The 14,790-nt window shown below is 38.7% G+C and overlaps 1 protein-coding gene across 26 annotated transcripts in view; it reads left to right on the top strand.

Annotated features, from left to right (window-relative positions):
* The window catches only part of SOX6 (SRY-box transcription factor 6), a 550,404-nt gene that overhangs the window by 522,767 nt on the left and 12,847 nt on the right, over positions 1 to 14,790 (top strand). For 22 of the 26 annotated variants that reach the window (XM_059709018.1, XM_059709013.1, XM_059709014.1 and 19 more), the window contains 2 exons: positions 10,297 to 10,530; positions 13,089 to 13,305. In XM_059709018.1, coding sequence (XP_059565001.1) covers positions 10,297 to 10,530; positions 13,089 to 13,305 — 451 coding nt within the window. The remainder of the gene's footprint in view (positions 1 to 10,296; positions 10,531 to 13,088; positions 13,306 to 14,790) is intronic. The other 4 variants (XM_059709003.1, XM_059709025.1, XM_059709024.1 and 1 more) reach the window with 1 other exon arrangement.

Below are 14,790 nucleotides of genomic sequence, written 5' to 3'. Positions count from 1 at the left end.
ATTACTTTCTACTGTACCTATGCTCTACATCTCTTATCCTAATAAAAGGCAGATTACCTAGAATAAATGAAATGAAGAAAAGAGACCAATTACATTAATTGTGATAATACTTTTTAAAGCTAGAAGGTTAGTCAGCCAGCAGAGACAATGAGGCCAAGGCAGTTGATAAGTACGGAAACAAGACGATGGATTTAGTGGTATCTTTGTTAACCAACACTGAGATCTGCTTCATCTTGGTTTGTGCTTCTTAATTTCATGTAGAGTCTAGGGTAGTGAATTGAGTTGGATAAAGCCAGAAGCTGCTGAGCTACATGAATTATTTAGTCCCCCAGCTTTTCACCAGCCTCTGTCTTCTCCCAGGGAATCGACTTGAATCTGAGCCTGGTTCTCTGAAAACTTAGGAAGCCAGACCTATTATTGTCTTATTTCATCCACAGTAGTCTCTGGTTCAGATGTAAACGCTGCCTTTTTGCCTGGTTCAACAGCTTGTAAGCCTTCCTCCTGTGCATACAAATACCAAATAGATAGTAAGTGGGGTATTTGATGTTCTCTGTTACTTTCGGGCCATTAAAATAAAGAATCACATAAGTTATCCCAATTGCCCTTGGATCCTATACTTGAAACAAGGTAAAGGGCTCTGTGTAAAACAAATACAACTTGAGAATCTTTAAAAAAAAAAAAAAAAAAAGTAAACACAGGCACCAAAACTGAAAGCAAGAGACTCTTGAAAACACTGACTGGTATATCACTGGTTAGAATTTCCTTCATTTTGCAAAGCCACGAGCCACATGCATCAGCTCACCACAAAGTCATTAAGCCTTTTTAAGCTCAGATGAAAAACATTAACAAATACCACAAAAGGCTTTAGTATGGCCCCTTTGTTCATTCACATATGGCACTTTATAACTCCTGCGCCACTCCGGTCGTGTGTTTGTTTAAGCTGCCTCCATCAGGCTGGTCCTGAAAGAACAAAAGACATCTTGAGCAATCCTAAGCAGGAAATGGGCTAATCTAAACATGGTTTGTGACACTTTAAGTAGAATAGAAAGGGGAGGGATTGATTAGTCATTAATGTCCAATTGGCTCCATATGGATGTTGCAATAATAAAGCCCTTTTTTTTTCAGAGCAGTAGCAGAGTTATTGAATTAGAGGTTTATGTTTCCTTAGAGCTGACCTTAGGGAATTCCCTTTTGGTTCTTCTTGTTGATCTTTTAAGAGAATGGAGTTTCCAATAGGAAAAAATAGAAGCCTTATTCACAATAACACTTGCTCCTAATCCTGCAACCAAGGAATGCATTAATTTAGCATCGTTTCAGTCCCTGCTATAATTTCAATCCTTAGTGCTTTTCTTTGCATGCTCTTGCATCTCTGGTGGGACAGTATTTCAGTGACCGATTAGATAGTGGCATGAACTTCATAACTGGTAATGGGCTCCTCTAATGGGCTTAGCTGTGCAGGGAAATGGCATCCTTACAGGGGGAAAGTAATGTTCCAGCCAAGGAACCATGGGGTTTAAAACTCAGACTTATTTCAGATCCCTGAATGGGGGCTGGGGTAGCTTTGAGGTAGGAGAAATGCACCATATGGGGAGTGAGAGACGAGGTTCTGGGTCTGGCCTGCTGCTTAGTAGCAGTAATCAGCAACTGGTTATTTCAGGGGAAGGTAACATAACTCTCTGAACCTTGGTTTCTTCATTTATAAAATGGGACAAATATATCTACCCTCCCACCCATTTCAAAGCATTATGAAGAGGATTAAAGAAATGTATTTACTGAAAGCACTTTGTAAATATTATTATATGTAAAAAAAATGGCAAAACTGAAGCTATCCTACTTTGGGCACATCATGAGAAGGTAGGGTTCTTTGGAAAACACAGAAGTGCTCAGGAGAATAGAAGGCAGCTGGAGAAAAGGAAGACCAAATATGAGAGGGATTAACTCCATAAAAGAAGCCATAGGAATGCGTCCACGGGAGCTGAGCAGGGCTGTTGAGGACAGAATATTGTGGACATCACTCTTTATAAGGGATACCAGGAGTCAGAACCGACTTAACAGCATGTAACACAACATACCTAGTGTTTCTATCCTATAAATTGATTGTTGACCTAGTGTAGTCAAAAAGGTAAACTGCTCTTTAAAGAATTACTTTGGTACTCTAATTAGTGACATGTCTGTTTCCAAAGTGTTCTCTATCTCTTTCTTTCTCCTTTCTTTCTTTCTTTCCTTCCTTCCTTCCTTCCTTCCTTCCTTTCTCTCTCTCTCTCTCTCTCTCTCTCTCTCTCTCTCTCTCTCTCTCTCTCTCTCTCTTTCTTTTTTTCATCTATCTATTATCTACCTACCTATCTACCTACCTATCTCTCTAGTTTATTCAGTGAATTTCTTGGTATAGATAAGTTCAATACGTGAGGTAAGTAGGATATTTGTTTGTAGTGGAATTAAAGAACCTTAAGATAAAAACAGGGAAATGATAATTAGCCTATGGCTTTCTCCCACATTGGACAAATGAAGAATTTACACCTTAATCAAAGTACCATAAGTAATTCATCTTTTGTTTTTGCACCACTAGTGTCTATTCTTTCACCAATCTTCAGCTCAAAAAAACTGCACCTTTCATATTTTGCATTCACCTTCTTTAAATGATGACACTTGCTAACCTATCTAGCTAATCCTATATAATAATAGGGTAATATGCAAATTGACCTAAAGGCCTCTCCTGCCTCCTCGGCAGCGCTAAGGATGTCCAAGGGGTCCCAGACTGTGAGAGGGCACAGGCTGGGCTGAGGAAACCCTCCCCCCTCCCAGTGCACCACTAGTCTTTTATAAAAGGCATAAAGAACAAACCATATTCTTCAACCCTGGCATCCCTTCTTCTCTGAAGATGAACACTTCATTTCCCTAATGATTAAGGTTCTGGCTCAAAAATGAAATGTATTTTTCTGTCAAGTAAATTACTAGGATAGCCAAATTGGTTACTTTGTTTTGGTTTGGTTCTTTCAGGTCAACAGAAAGAATCTTTCCAAAAAGATCACTTTTGTTTGGTTGGTTTTCTGTTTTATTTTCATTCTATCTTTATTTTTAAACTAAGAGTTAAAACAGTTTTATTTTGAATAGTATCCCATTATATGTATATAACACAATTTATTTATTCTCCAATTATTTTCCATCTTTGGTTATTATGAATAAAACTACAATGATGTTCTTACATAAAACTGTTTTCATTTGTTTTGGATGAGTACCTCAGAGTAGAATTGCTGGGTGTATTTTTCTTTATAATAAACTGCCTAACTGTTTTCCAAAATGGTTATGCCAATTCACACCAATACATTAAGAGTCCCAGTTGCTCTATCTACCTGCCAATATTTAATGTAGTAAACCATGTTAGCAGGTGGGAAATGGTATATCATTGTTGTTTAAAGTTGCATTTTCCTGATTACTAATAATATGGATTTCCATTTCAAGTACTCATTGGTCATAACTGTGTTTTCTTTTGTGAAGTGTTTATTCCAGACTTCTACACATTTTTAAATGAGATTATTTTTGTTTGTTTGTGTGAAGGTCTTTACAACAAAAGAAACCATCAACAAAACAACAAGAAAGTCCGCTGCATGGGAGAACATATTTTCCAATGTTATATATTCTTTTTAAATTTTATTTTTATTGATTTCAGAGAGGAAGGGAGAGGGAGAGAGAGATAGAAACATCAATGATGAGAGAGAATCATGATCAGCTGCTTCCTATACACCCCACACTGGGGATGGAGCCCAAAACCCGGCATGTGCCTAACCATGTAATGGAACCGTGACCTACTGGTTCATAGGTCAATGCTCAATTACTGAGCCATGCTGGCCGGGCATGTATATTCTTGATGCAAGGTCTTGTTAGATATGAGCATTGTGAATATCTTTTCCCAGTATGTGCTTTGACATTGGTTTCCTTAACAATGATTTTTGATGAGCAGTCTTAATTTTAATGCAATTCAATTTGTCATTTTTCTTGTATATTTCATGATTTATATGCCATATCAAAGAATCTTTGCTATTCCAAGGTCACTAAAATATCCTCCTATTTATTCCTTGAGGATTGTTACAGTTGTTGCTTTGGTTTTGTTATGATTCATCTCGAATTAATGATTGAATGTCGTATGTGATAAGAGAGCAAGTTTTACTTTTTCCACATGTTTATTCATTTTTGTTATGGTTCTGCAGGTAATTAATTCTCTTAGATTTTATTTTTTTGAAAATGTATTTCACATTTATTTTTGAAACATGTTCACTGGATAAAATTCTGAATTGAGCTTTTTTTTTCTTCTTTCAGCATTCTAAAGATGTTCAATAGCCTTCTAGTTTTCATGGTTTCTAATAACCTATTATTTGTATTTTTGTTACCTTGTATGAACTTTTCCCTTTGTCTTTGATTTTCAGCAGTTTGACTAATGTTTAGGTATGGTTTTCTTTGTATCTATACTGACTGCTTATCTGAATGTCTTGAACCTATAAATTGATGTTTTTCACCCACTTCAGGTAATTTTCGGGCAGTGTTTTTTTTCAAATACTTTCAGTTATGATTCTTCCTCCTCTCTTTTTCTGGAACTCTAGTTACACATATTTTAGAACACTTAATATTGTTCTACAGATTGTTGAGTCTCTTTTTACTTTTTCAGCTTTTTTCCTTAATGTTTTTGAGACTATTCATAATTTCTTTTGATATATTTTCAAGTTCATGGACCCTTTATCTGAACTTGAAACCTCTGTGAAGACTATTCAGTGAATTTTCATCTCAAATATACTTTTCACTTCTAGAATTTCCGTTTTTTATTTTATTTCTATGTTGAGCTCTCCCCCTTCTATACTTCCATTATGACAATCTTTTCCTTTAAGTCCTTGAACATATTTATGATGGATACTTTAAAGTGCTTGTCTACTCAGTACACTGAGTCATCTCAGCTACTCTTTCTGTTGACATTTTTTGTTTGTTTGTTTCTGGGTCACATTTTCCAGGTTGTTTGGACAACTAGTAATTTTTATTATGTATTGTACATCGTGGAAACTCTGGTTTTCATTGTCCTCCTTTATTAAGAATGTTAATTTTTGTGTTAGAAGGCAGTTAAATTACTTGCTGATTCTGTTGAAATTGTGGAATAGCTAGAATGAAAATAGAAAGTCAGTCTTAATTGGATAAATGTGTCAGAAGACTCTGTGAAGTCTAGGCAGACTACAGAGTGTCTTCATGGAAAAGCTATGAGACAAACAAAAAAGGATTTCAGTGAAATTCTTTTCTTTCTAGGATTGAATCCTCTCCAGTTTCTTTTTAATTTTGGTAAATCTCCAATGACTTCGAATGGTTGCTCTTTCATATTTTTTTCCAGAGTTTGTAATTAATATCTGCTTGAGGGTTAGTCTGACATAAGCTATTCTGCCATTACCAGAACTAGATCCCAGAAGAGAATCTTTTGTGCCAACATTTTGCATAGATCACATTCTGTCTGACAAAGTGTAAGTTGTAATGGGCTTGTGTGGTATTTATTCGCCTTATTTTTCTCTATTCCTTATTTTACTAGTGATCATTGAGACCATTCAGTGGTAATTTCTCATTAAGTTTTCATTTTGATCTCTTCTAGAATATATTTGTTCATGCCTGCTTAATTACCTTAAACAAATCTTGGCTTGGCATTCAAGGATATTTAGCAATCTGGCCCCTGCTTATTTTCCTAATTTCATCTCTTAATATTCTTCTATTTTCTCTATAAGCCTAAGCCATAGCCAGCTTCTTTTTATTCCCCATAACCTACTATGCTTTCACTATAATTCTGTGCCTTCATTCATGCTGATTCTCCAGCCAGGAGTGCTTGTACACCCATACCTGCTGGTAAAATCTTACTCTTCCTTTAATATGCTTTCAAGCACTAATTCCTCTCTGAAGCTTCCTGATATACATCTCTGTCCATTCCAATATCATTCATAGAGTCACTTATCTGCTGTCATAGTATATTAAAATTACCTTTGTTAGTACTTATACTGTTTTGTAATTTTTTCTTTATGTGTCTGTTTCCCTCACGGGACCAAATTTTTTAAAAGCAAGGCACATGTGTTGTTATTCTTTGAATACCTGATCACAATGCTGGGTACACCTAAAAATGTGTCAGAAGTGTTTGCTAAATTAATGCATGCATAAATGATTACCAGGCACATTATAGAACTAGCTAAAGCTCCTCCTTAGTGAGAACTTTATGTATACAAAAGCACACACCAAACACTTACTCATTCACTCACATAACTCTTGGAATTTACCCAGGAAAGGGGCCTCTCTAGGATTAGTTTAGGACCATTGCCATAGGCTATGGTGGTTAAACTGGCCCTCTTTCCAACCCACCTGGAAAAACTCAACTTTCTGTCTTCTCTTTAAATCATTTAAATCTCAGATTCCTAAGGAAGTCTTTTCCTTTATAATTTCTATTTTCTCCCCATACACAATCTTTCTTTACCTAACTGAAAGTTTGCCTTTACACAAACTGTGATATGGGAGATGAAGGGTGAATTAATCAATCCAAGCCCCTCGGTGAAGTTGGAGTGAGCAGGAATGCTGGGAGTACAGGGGACCAGTGTGCCTAATGTGGTTCTGTTGACCTCTGGCCTTTCAGCAACTGTCATTTAGGAATGCTTTTGTTGATAATTAAAGACTCTTGGATCAGCTGGAAAGCAGTAGTCCAGGTACATAGCTGTGGTTCTAAGCTTCTTCCAAATGTTTTCCATGAGAAGACACAACATGAATAAATGATCCTCTGCTAGAAAAAGTAAAAGAAGCTGCCTTATAGATTGTGAGACATTCCCTAGGACAATTCCGGATTCTGACACAGAGCATTGGCTATTTCAGGATAAAGTGGCTTTAAAAAAACAACCCCAAAACACCTTGATGTTATTTTCAAAAATGAATGAAGCAGTATGAAGTCACACTTGATATGTAGATTTTAAAGTTAATTAGAACAGAACATGGATTTTAGGCTTTAAATATTCAGACTAATAGCATACCTTTTAAAAACAATCTTTTACTGTTCTATAGAATTTTCGTTATGTGTTTAAAAGGGCTTTCATAGAATCCATTTTTAAATTTCTGAATTTAATATGTATTTCTATTGTTGCAACAATTATTCTTTAACCATTCTGTTTCATAAAGCAAAGTTTGGGGAAATTAAAGGACACTTTCTAAATATTCTTTTGATTTTGAGGCCTCTTAATACTTTCCTAAAATTCTGATTCTGATCAGATGTTCAGTTTAAAAATGATCTCCCAAGATAAGTCTCTTCTTCTTCCCAAATCTTGGTTCATAGACATTCCTAGTTTTCCTTAGGATGTCCCATTCATTTTTTCAATTTACTCCCCTTGGAAGAGAGAAGAGGAGACAAGGAAAAAGAGAAGTGAGCATTTTCTATTTTATCTTTCCTAATTTTTATTTTATACTCTGTACCATGCTTGGATTTCTTAATTTCCTAGAGCAGTCCTGTGACTCCTAGAAATCTGCTGTGTAATTAATCCAGTGTCAGTGTCATGAGACAAAATGTACTATGGGAGAAAGAGGCAAGGTCAGTGGAGGGCAGTTGATGGGGTAAAACCTGAACCCTCTTCCTTGGAAAAAGGTAAAGTTTAGTAAGATAGAAGAGAGTGGAAAGGATATGCTACGAGTGTGGAATGGACTGAGACAGGGAGAGATGGGGCAAATGTGTGATGTGTCTGGGAGAATCAATTGATCTGGAATAGAAGATCTACTGAAACAGAATCTAAAAATCCACCATGATCCCTGTTAGGTTGTAGGAGATTAAAACATCCTATTCACAATGAAAATACATCTTTTAAATGAAGAAAAGCTGGCTATTTTAGGTTGTTGGAGGTGGAGAGAAAGCTATGACAATAAGAGCAAATCTCCAATGTCAATCACCTGTGGCATAGTAACTAACTTAGAATAATATTGAAATGTCTTTGCATATGGCATTCTCCGCAAGCCCGTCTTCTTTTATGTGTATGCATGCAAGTATATAAATTGCTGCATCCATGTCAGTTGTAAAGTAATGGCATGGAGGGCATCATAAATTACTGGAGTGATCCTCAGGAGAAGACACTGTCGTGTCTGAATGAGTGTTTCACTGCCAGAGTAATGTATGCCTTCATCTGGCCCAGCAGTCAGCATATTGCCCCGTGTTGATGGATATTGTCAGCTGGAAGCTACACTACATTTCACTGCACAATAAACATGGCTGTCAAACCCATATAAAGTGAAATCAGTTTATCCTGTATGGTCAGTGCATTTTAAATGAAATTAATGTACTGTGGGTATGGTGGCAAAAAGGTAGCATATTAGTTATGCATCTTGGGATCTGAGTCTTTTCATGTAAGGGATCATTCTGTCTACTAGGCCTAAAAGAAGGCCTGTTTATAAAAATGGTTTTGTTTGCAGGGTCCTCAGAAAGTGGCCCCTCTGCCCGCCTTCATGTTTGGAAAAGAATTAACACTACCATCCAGTTTGGCCCTTTTATCCTGTCTTTTGTTTGCAACAAACGATGGCCATATTTGCCAAATAATAGTGTACTTTATTGTTCTGATTTATTCCTATATCCGACACAAATGAATTTCTGCACAATCAAGGTATCTGGAAATGGAGGAGATGGGCCAGGGATTGATTGAGTCCTGTTGTTCCTGTATAATCAGTCCACTGAGCTGAAAGGATTTACTTTGTCCAGAAAGTAAAAATGTTGGTTTTAATGTATATTTTGCTTCTAAGCTTTGGGGAGTAGGTTTTCTGCTTTATGCAGTAGAAGTGCTGGCTTGCCGTCTGTCTGTCCAACACTACATTTAACTAGAGAAGCTCTCAATCTACAGGGAGATGTTTCGTCATTGACACATTGTGAAGCATGCATCAGTGTGTCATGCTGGTGCATGGAAGCAAGCGGGAGCTATGTTCACTCATTCCATTGATTTATTCAATCATTCATTAATTTAACACACGTTACTAATTGAAACTCTACATGCCAGGTGCTTTACTGGGACCCAGGCCGGTTCCTGCCATGTCTTCAAGGAGCTTTCAATCTAGGTTGTTACTAGACTCACCTTTTCGGAAACTATAACTAATGTCAGGAATTTAGACACAGTTTTGTAGAGGATGTTAAAGAACTACCCTTAAGCAGCAGGAAGATATATCAGGACCCTTGGAGTGCATGTCTTTAGTCTACTACTTTTGCATATGAGTTGAAGACCAAACAATCTTTTACCTTAAATAAAGATATACTATGTGGGAAATCCTGGGATACAAGAGGGAGTAAACATAAACACCAGCTTTAGGGGTCTCATATTCCTGGGGATGGAGTGGAAAAATTAGAGAGAGATAGTCACACAGACAAGTAATAACTTTGAAGCATATAGCATAAAGGCAACAAAATGAATGCAGCCTGGAGGCATCATTACAGATGCTGTTCCTGTCCCTTCCCATCTGTCTTAGCTCACGTGCTAATTCTTACTCATCCTCCAGGACTCAGCTTAGATAGGACCTCTCCTAGGGTACTAGCTGGCTTTCCTGTCCGGTGCCCTCTCGGAACCCTGTTTACTTCAGTGTTATAAGCACTTACCTTATACGCCGTGACAGTTGTCTCTTGGGGTCTGTCGCCCCATGAACAGTGAGCTACTTAAAAGCAGGGGCTATTTTATTCACCTTTGTATCCCTAGCACCTGGCCTAAAACCTAACTCACAGTAATGGCTCAATTAATATTTTTATTGACTTAATTAATTCATGAAACACATCACATTTGAACAGGCCTTGAGGGAAGAGTGGGACTTAGTGTGAAGAGTGGGAGAAGGGGCTTCCTTCCAGGCACTGAGAAGACCACTGGCCAAGGCCCAATATTGTGAAAGAGATTCTACTGGGGGGAAAGAGACAGTTTGAAGTGGCTTCAATTTCTGGCAAATGAGGCTAAAATGATAGGTAAGGGTCTGCTCTCAAAGAGAGGAATGTCATCAGGAAAGTTTAGCATAAAATAATGCCCGTCGTTACTTCATCATCACTTGCAACTGATTGTTTTAAAAAATGTACTAGGCGTATAAAAACATGCACCATTCATGCTGCCCAGTGTGTCTCTGAGGCCTATGTCAGAAGGGCCTGTGAATCGTCATTTGAAACTGTCTTCTGCTTCCGAGAGGTCCCTTAAAAGGAAGAGAAGGGCCTAGGGAAGGCAGCTGAACCAGGCAGCAAGCTGTTCCATGATCCAGATAATAATGCTTTGCACCCGTCTTGTTCTTCCTGCCCTGACATTACAGGAAGTAAAGCAATGAATGGCTCTGCAGCTAAACTACAGCAGTATTATTGTTGGCCAACAGGAGGTGCCACTGTGGCTGAAGCACGAGTCTACAGGGATGCCCGTGGCCGGGCCAGCAGCGAGCCACACATCAAGCGACCAATGAATGCATTCATGGTTTGGGCGAAGGATGAGAGGAGGAAAATTCTTCAGGCCTTCCCCGACATGCATAACTCCAACATTAGCAAAATTTTAGGTGAGTGCAGCCACTGAGGCTGACCTTCTACCCCATGAGTGTCCCAAGAATGGAAAGCAGGGGCACCATTTGATACCTAAAGGAGACTGGTTTGCAGAAGTTAGATATAGCCCAGCAAGCTGCCATGGGAGACTTTGTCACCACCTCTGTGTCCCCTGCCCCAGAAAGTGGCATTTAGCTTTGGGAGTTCTGACATCCACAGGGTGCCAGGGCAGGACTGACTAAAAACGTCTTTTAGAGACAAAACTATTTCTAGGATGTGTTAATGCTATGAATTTGGCAGCTCTGAGAGGTCACTGCTACACAGCAGTTACGGAGACAAGCTTTCTCTCCTCTCCTTACTCAGTCTTCTTAAATTCCTAAGCAACTATGAAACTTGGAAACACGTTCAGAGCCTACAGTTTTAGGCGGTTGTATTCTTGTTCACATGTCCCTCTGAAAGAACTCATCACAGACGTGGGGGTGAGTCCCCACATCGTGTGAAGTTCATGGAGTGCAGAACAGTGCCTCTAATGATAACTTTAGAAGCTGTAAAATAAAACTACATTTACTTTAATACGATGTGACTAGTTCAAATTTCATAGCAGCGAGCTGAACACATTAGACCACAGGGCAGAGGCCCATTTTGCGGTGAATTGCCGGAGTGATCCTCCCGTTTCTCAGGATTAAACTCAAGCCTTGCTCTATTAGTGTAAAGCTTGCCTCGTGCGGATTATACAGTTTGGAATTATTGTGCTCAACATATTGAACATATTTTATTCAACACGCAGCATTACAGTCAACATGTTTCCTCTTTAAAAAGAAAAAACACAGAAGGCACTGTTCTATTTAAGCTGTCAGGATGTGACAAAATCTCAAAGGGAGCCGGCAAAGAAGCCGAAAAACATTAGAGACTTAAACTGTGGTTTTCATTTTTTAAATGTTTTGTTCAAAAGCAATAAATATTTAACCTGAGTGAATATCAGTGATCTGGACACACACAAATACACATGTTTTGTCACTGTATAAATAATTTAACTTGATTCTGAGACATTTTGAGGCAGTGACCTCTAAGAAAATTCAAAACATACATGAGATCAAATAGTGGTGAAATGTTAAAATACAAATTTCCCCCCCCTTTTTTTTTCCCATTTTTCCATTTGAATTTCGCAATGGATAGTAAATGTCGTTACAATTAAATTTATTTTTAGAGTTTCAGAGATATGCATAGAGGTATTATTCCTTCTAATTTAAATACTTTTCAAACCAAAATGCTCCCAATGCTTACATTAAGTTTGTTCTAATTAATAGACATTCTAAAGAAAACCAAGGTTTCCTTTGTACTTAAAGTTTGATATTTAACTTTGAAATTTTTTTTCTTTCTTTTGGCCATTTTAGCAGCAGTATGAGTAAGCTCCCAGATGGGCACAGAACTTCTCTGTTTCCATTTTGGCAGCTGTGGGGAATCTATATTATTGGTGTGCATTCTCTGAAAAAATTATTAAGAATATAGTAAGTGTATTCATTAAAATGTAAACTTTTAAGCACAAGAGCACCAAGCATCCTCTGTTAGCTGGGTTCGAAGCTGCTAGAAGTGAGGGGGACACTGAGGAGCTACCTGCATGGACTTTCCAACATTCACAACAACCAGGAAGGAGCAGGGATGGATGGGCTATTAAAGCAGACCAGGATATTGCTGGCTACAGAGAATATTTGTACAACTTTTCCATTTGTTTATGTATGAAAAATCTCCACTGAAGAATAGCTCCCATCCAGTCAGCACAGCTGTTACCGCTTTATTTGCCAGCGAGACACAAAAATGCAATTTGATACATGTAAAAAAACACATCCCTTCTTCATCAAGTGTTTAGATAATTCTTTATAAACAATATTAGAGGAGTGAATACTTTTGCTTCTTCCTGTATAAACCATATTAAAAATTTTTGTACTTTCATTGGGACAGCTTTGAATGGACGTTTATAGTACTTGAAAATGGTGTATATAATCCCAATGGTACCTTCCGGCTGCAAAATTATCACTTCTTAAGTAGAGTTGAGGCTTTTTCATTACCTTAGGCCAGGGGAGATGGTGTGCACAGTAGGTTATGGTATATGGAGGGATAGCCTATCTGCTGACATCTTATCAAATGATCGCTTTGCTAGAGATGCTTGGAGTGAGAGAGAGGTTTGAGTTTTTGGACCTAAGAATGTTTTTCCTGAGAGCCCTGTCACACTGACAAGAGGCAAGATTAGGTGTTTAACCCTCTGGAGAGAGGGGGGGCAGATGGGAGGGGGAACGACTTTGGTGTGGGAGATGACCTTTAAGCAGCAAAGACATGTTTTAAAACAATGCACTTATTGTAACACCATCTTTAAGTTACTTTAAGTTATTGAGGGAAATAATATAATGAATCAAATAAAACTATTCTTTGCTCTATAGTCTAGCAGGCTAGCGGTGAGGCTCAGAGGTATGTGGTACTAGGGGCCACTCAGAGCACAGATGGGAGGTATGCCTAGTTGTATTTGCCAGGAATATGTTACCTTCATCATTTGGGCACTTAAGGTTATTTTTATGTCCAGGGTCTCGCTGGAAATCCATGTCCAACCAAGAGAAGCAACCTTATTATGAAGAGCAGGCCCGGCTAAGCAAAATCCACTTAGAGAAGTACCCGAACTATAAATACAAACCTCGACCGAAACGCACCTGCATTGTTGACGGCAAAAAGCTCCGGATCGGGGAGTATAAGCAACTGATGAGGTCTCGGAGACAGGAGATGAGGCAGTTCTTTACTGTGGGGTAAGTGCTCCTGAACATAGCCACCTGGGCTTTCCCTTCCCAGCAAGAAACCACGGGATGGCTACCCGGCAGCTTGTTTGGGATGGAGGTTAGGGGAGGGAGGAGGCTGGGACCTATCGAAGGGGCTTGACTGTGGTCACCTTCATAGTGTCGCAGGCACACAGCCTTCAGCATGGCTCCTGCTCACATCCAGACCTGCGGCAGGTCACTCCCAACCCATCGCCCCTGTCGTCTCCCCAGCTAACATAAGACGCTCGGTGCCCACACACAAAGTTCCTGGTAGTGTATCTGAGCAGACACATGGGGAGAGAAAATAAAAACTGAACGTAAGAAATCCCCAGAAGCTTTCCAACTTCTCTGGGTGGTGCTTCTGACTCTAATCACAATAGTCTGCTTTTGTTGTGGGATCCACCACAAGATAATTGGCCTTGACATTGGTTAGAGGACCTCATTTCTGGCATAAGATCCAGAACTCCTGTTGCAGTAAATTATTCTGTGGTGGAAACAGTAACAATGTGGATTTTCTTGCTTAAATCAAAAACTAGACATGTTTTTGATATCTTCAAGTCTGATTTCATGTCATTTTGTTTAAAAATTAGGTAATAGATTTCTGGTATAAATTTCGACTTGGCTGACTGGCTGTCTGCATTCAAAAGAGGCCCCTGTAACCACAGTAGTCAGGATAAGTGGGGATGCAGATGCCTGTAGGTCCCAGCACAGCCAGACCCAGAAGTACAGGATGGGGGGGAGGGGAAGGGTGGGGGGGTGGGGGGTGGGGGGAGGCTTTCTGGAGGTACCGGCAAGGCAGCTGGAATCATATTGGGAGGACACTTGGGAAAGAATTTGCAAGAGAAAAGTAGAGTAAGGAAGGAGGAAGCTGTATTCACTGTTAACTGGACAGAGAATTGAGGAGCTGTGCAGTGCCAGGGAAATAAGAAGAAAAGAGATACCTGGAAAGATACGTAAAGAGCTTTTGATTTAACGACACTCAAAAAATAACCTCATAGAACAAAAAGTTGGCTTTAGAATCCTGTATTTAAAGCATAACATTAATTTGAAATAGTAAACAATAAAAATAACAACAAAAGAGCCAATGAAAGCAGTCTAGGCGTGATTCTAGATAATGTGCTAGAGTGCTCTGGGAGGAGCCTGAGCTTTGGAGTTGGTGAGATTCAAACCAACTGTGCCACCTACTTGGGCGGTGATTTAACTTCTCTAACCTTCTGTTTTCTCATGTGTGAAATGAAACAACAGTACCTATCTCATATGCTTGTTGAAAGGATTCAATGAGGCAGTGCTTTTAAAAGTACTTTATATAGTGCTTACTTAGTACAATACCAATAAAGGTGAATTTCTATCATCGTTACTATTAAATGTGGACTTACTATCACAGTAAAACTATACATTACATCACACTCAATAATCAATGAATTTCTTTCCACTGCAGAACCTTTTCCAGTAAAGAGAGGTTTAAGCCACTGTGTT

Source organism: Myotis daubentonii, chromosome 9, assembly GCF_963259705.1.
Source record: "Myotis daubentonii chromosome 9, mMyoDau2.1, whole genome shotgun sequence".
Classification (NCBI taxonomy): Eukaryota; Metazoa; Chordata; class Mammalia; order Chiroptera; family Vespertilionidae; genus Myotis; species Myotis daubentonii.
The sequence above is the reverse complement of the archived record's forward strand: the minus strand, read 5'-3'. Positions and strand labels throughout refer to the sequence as shown.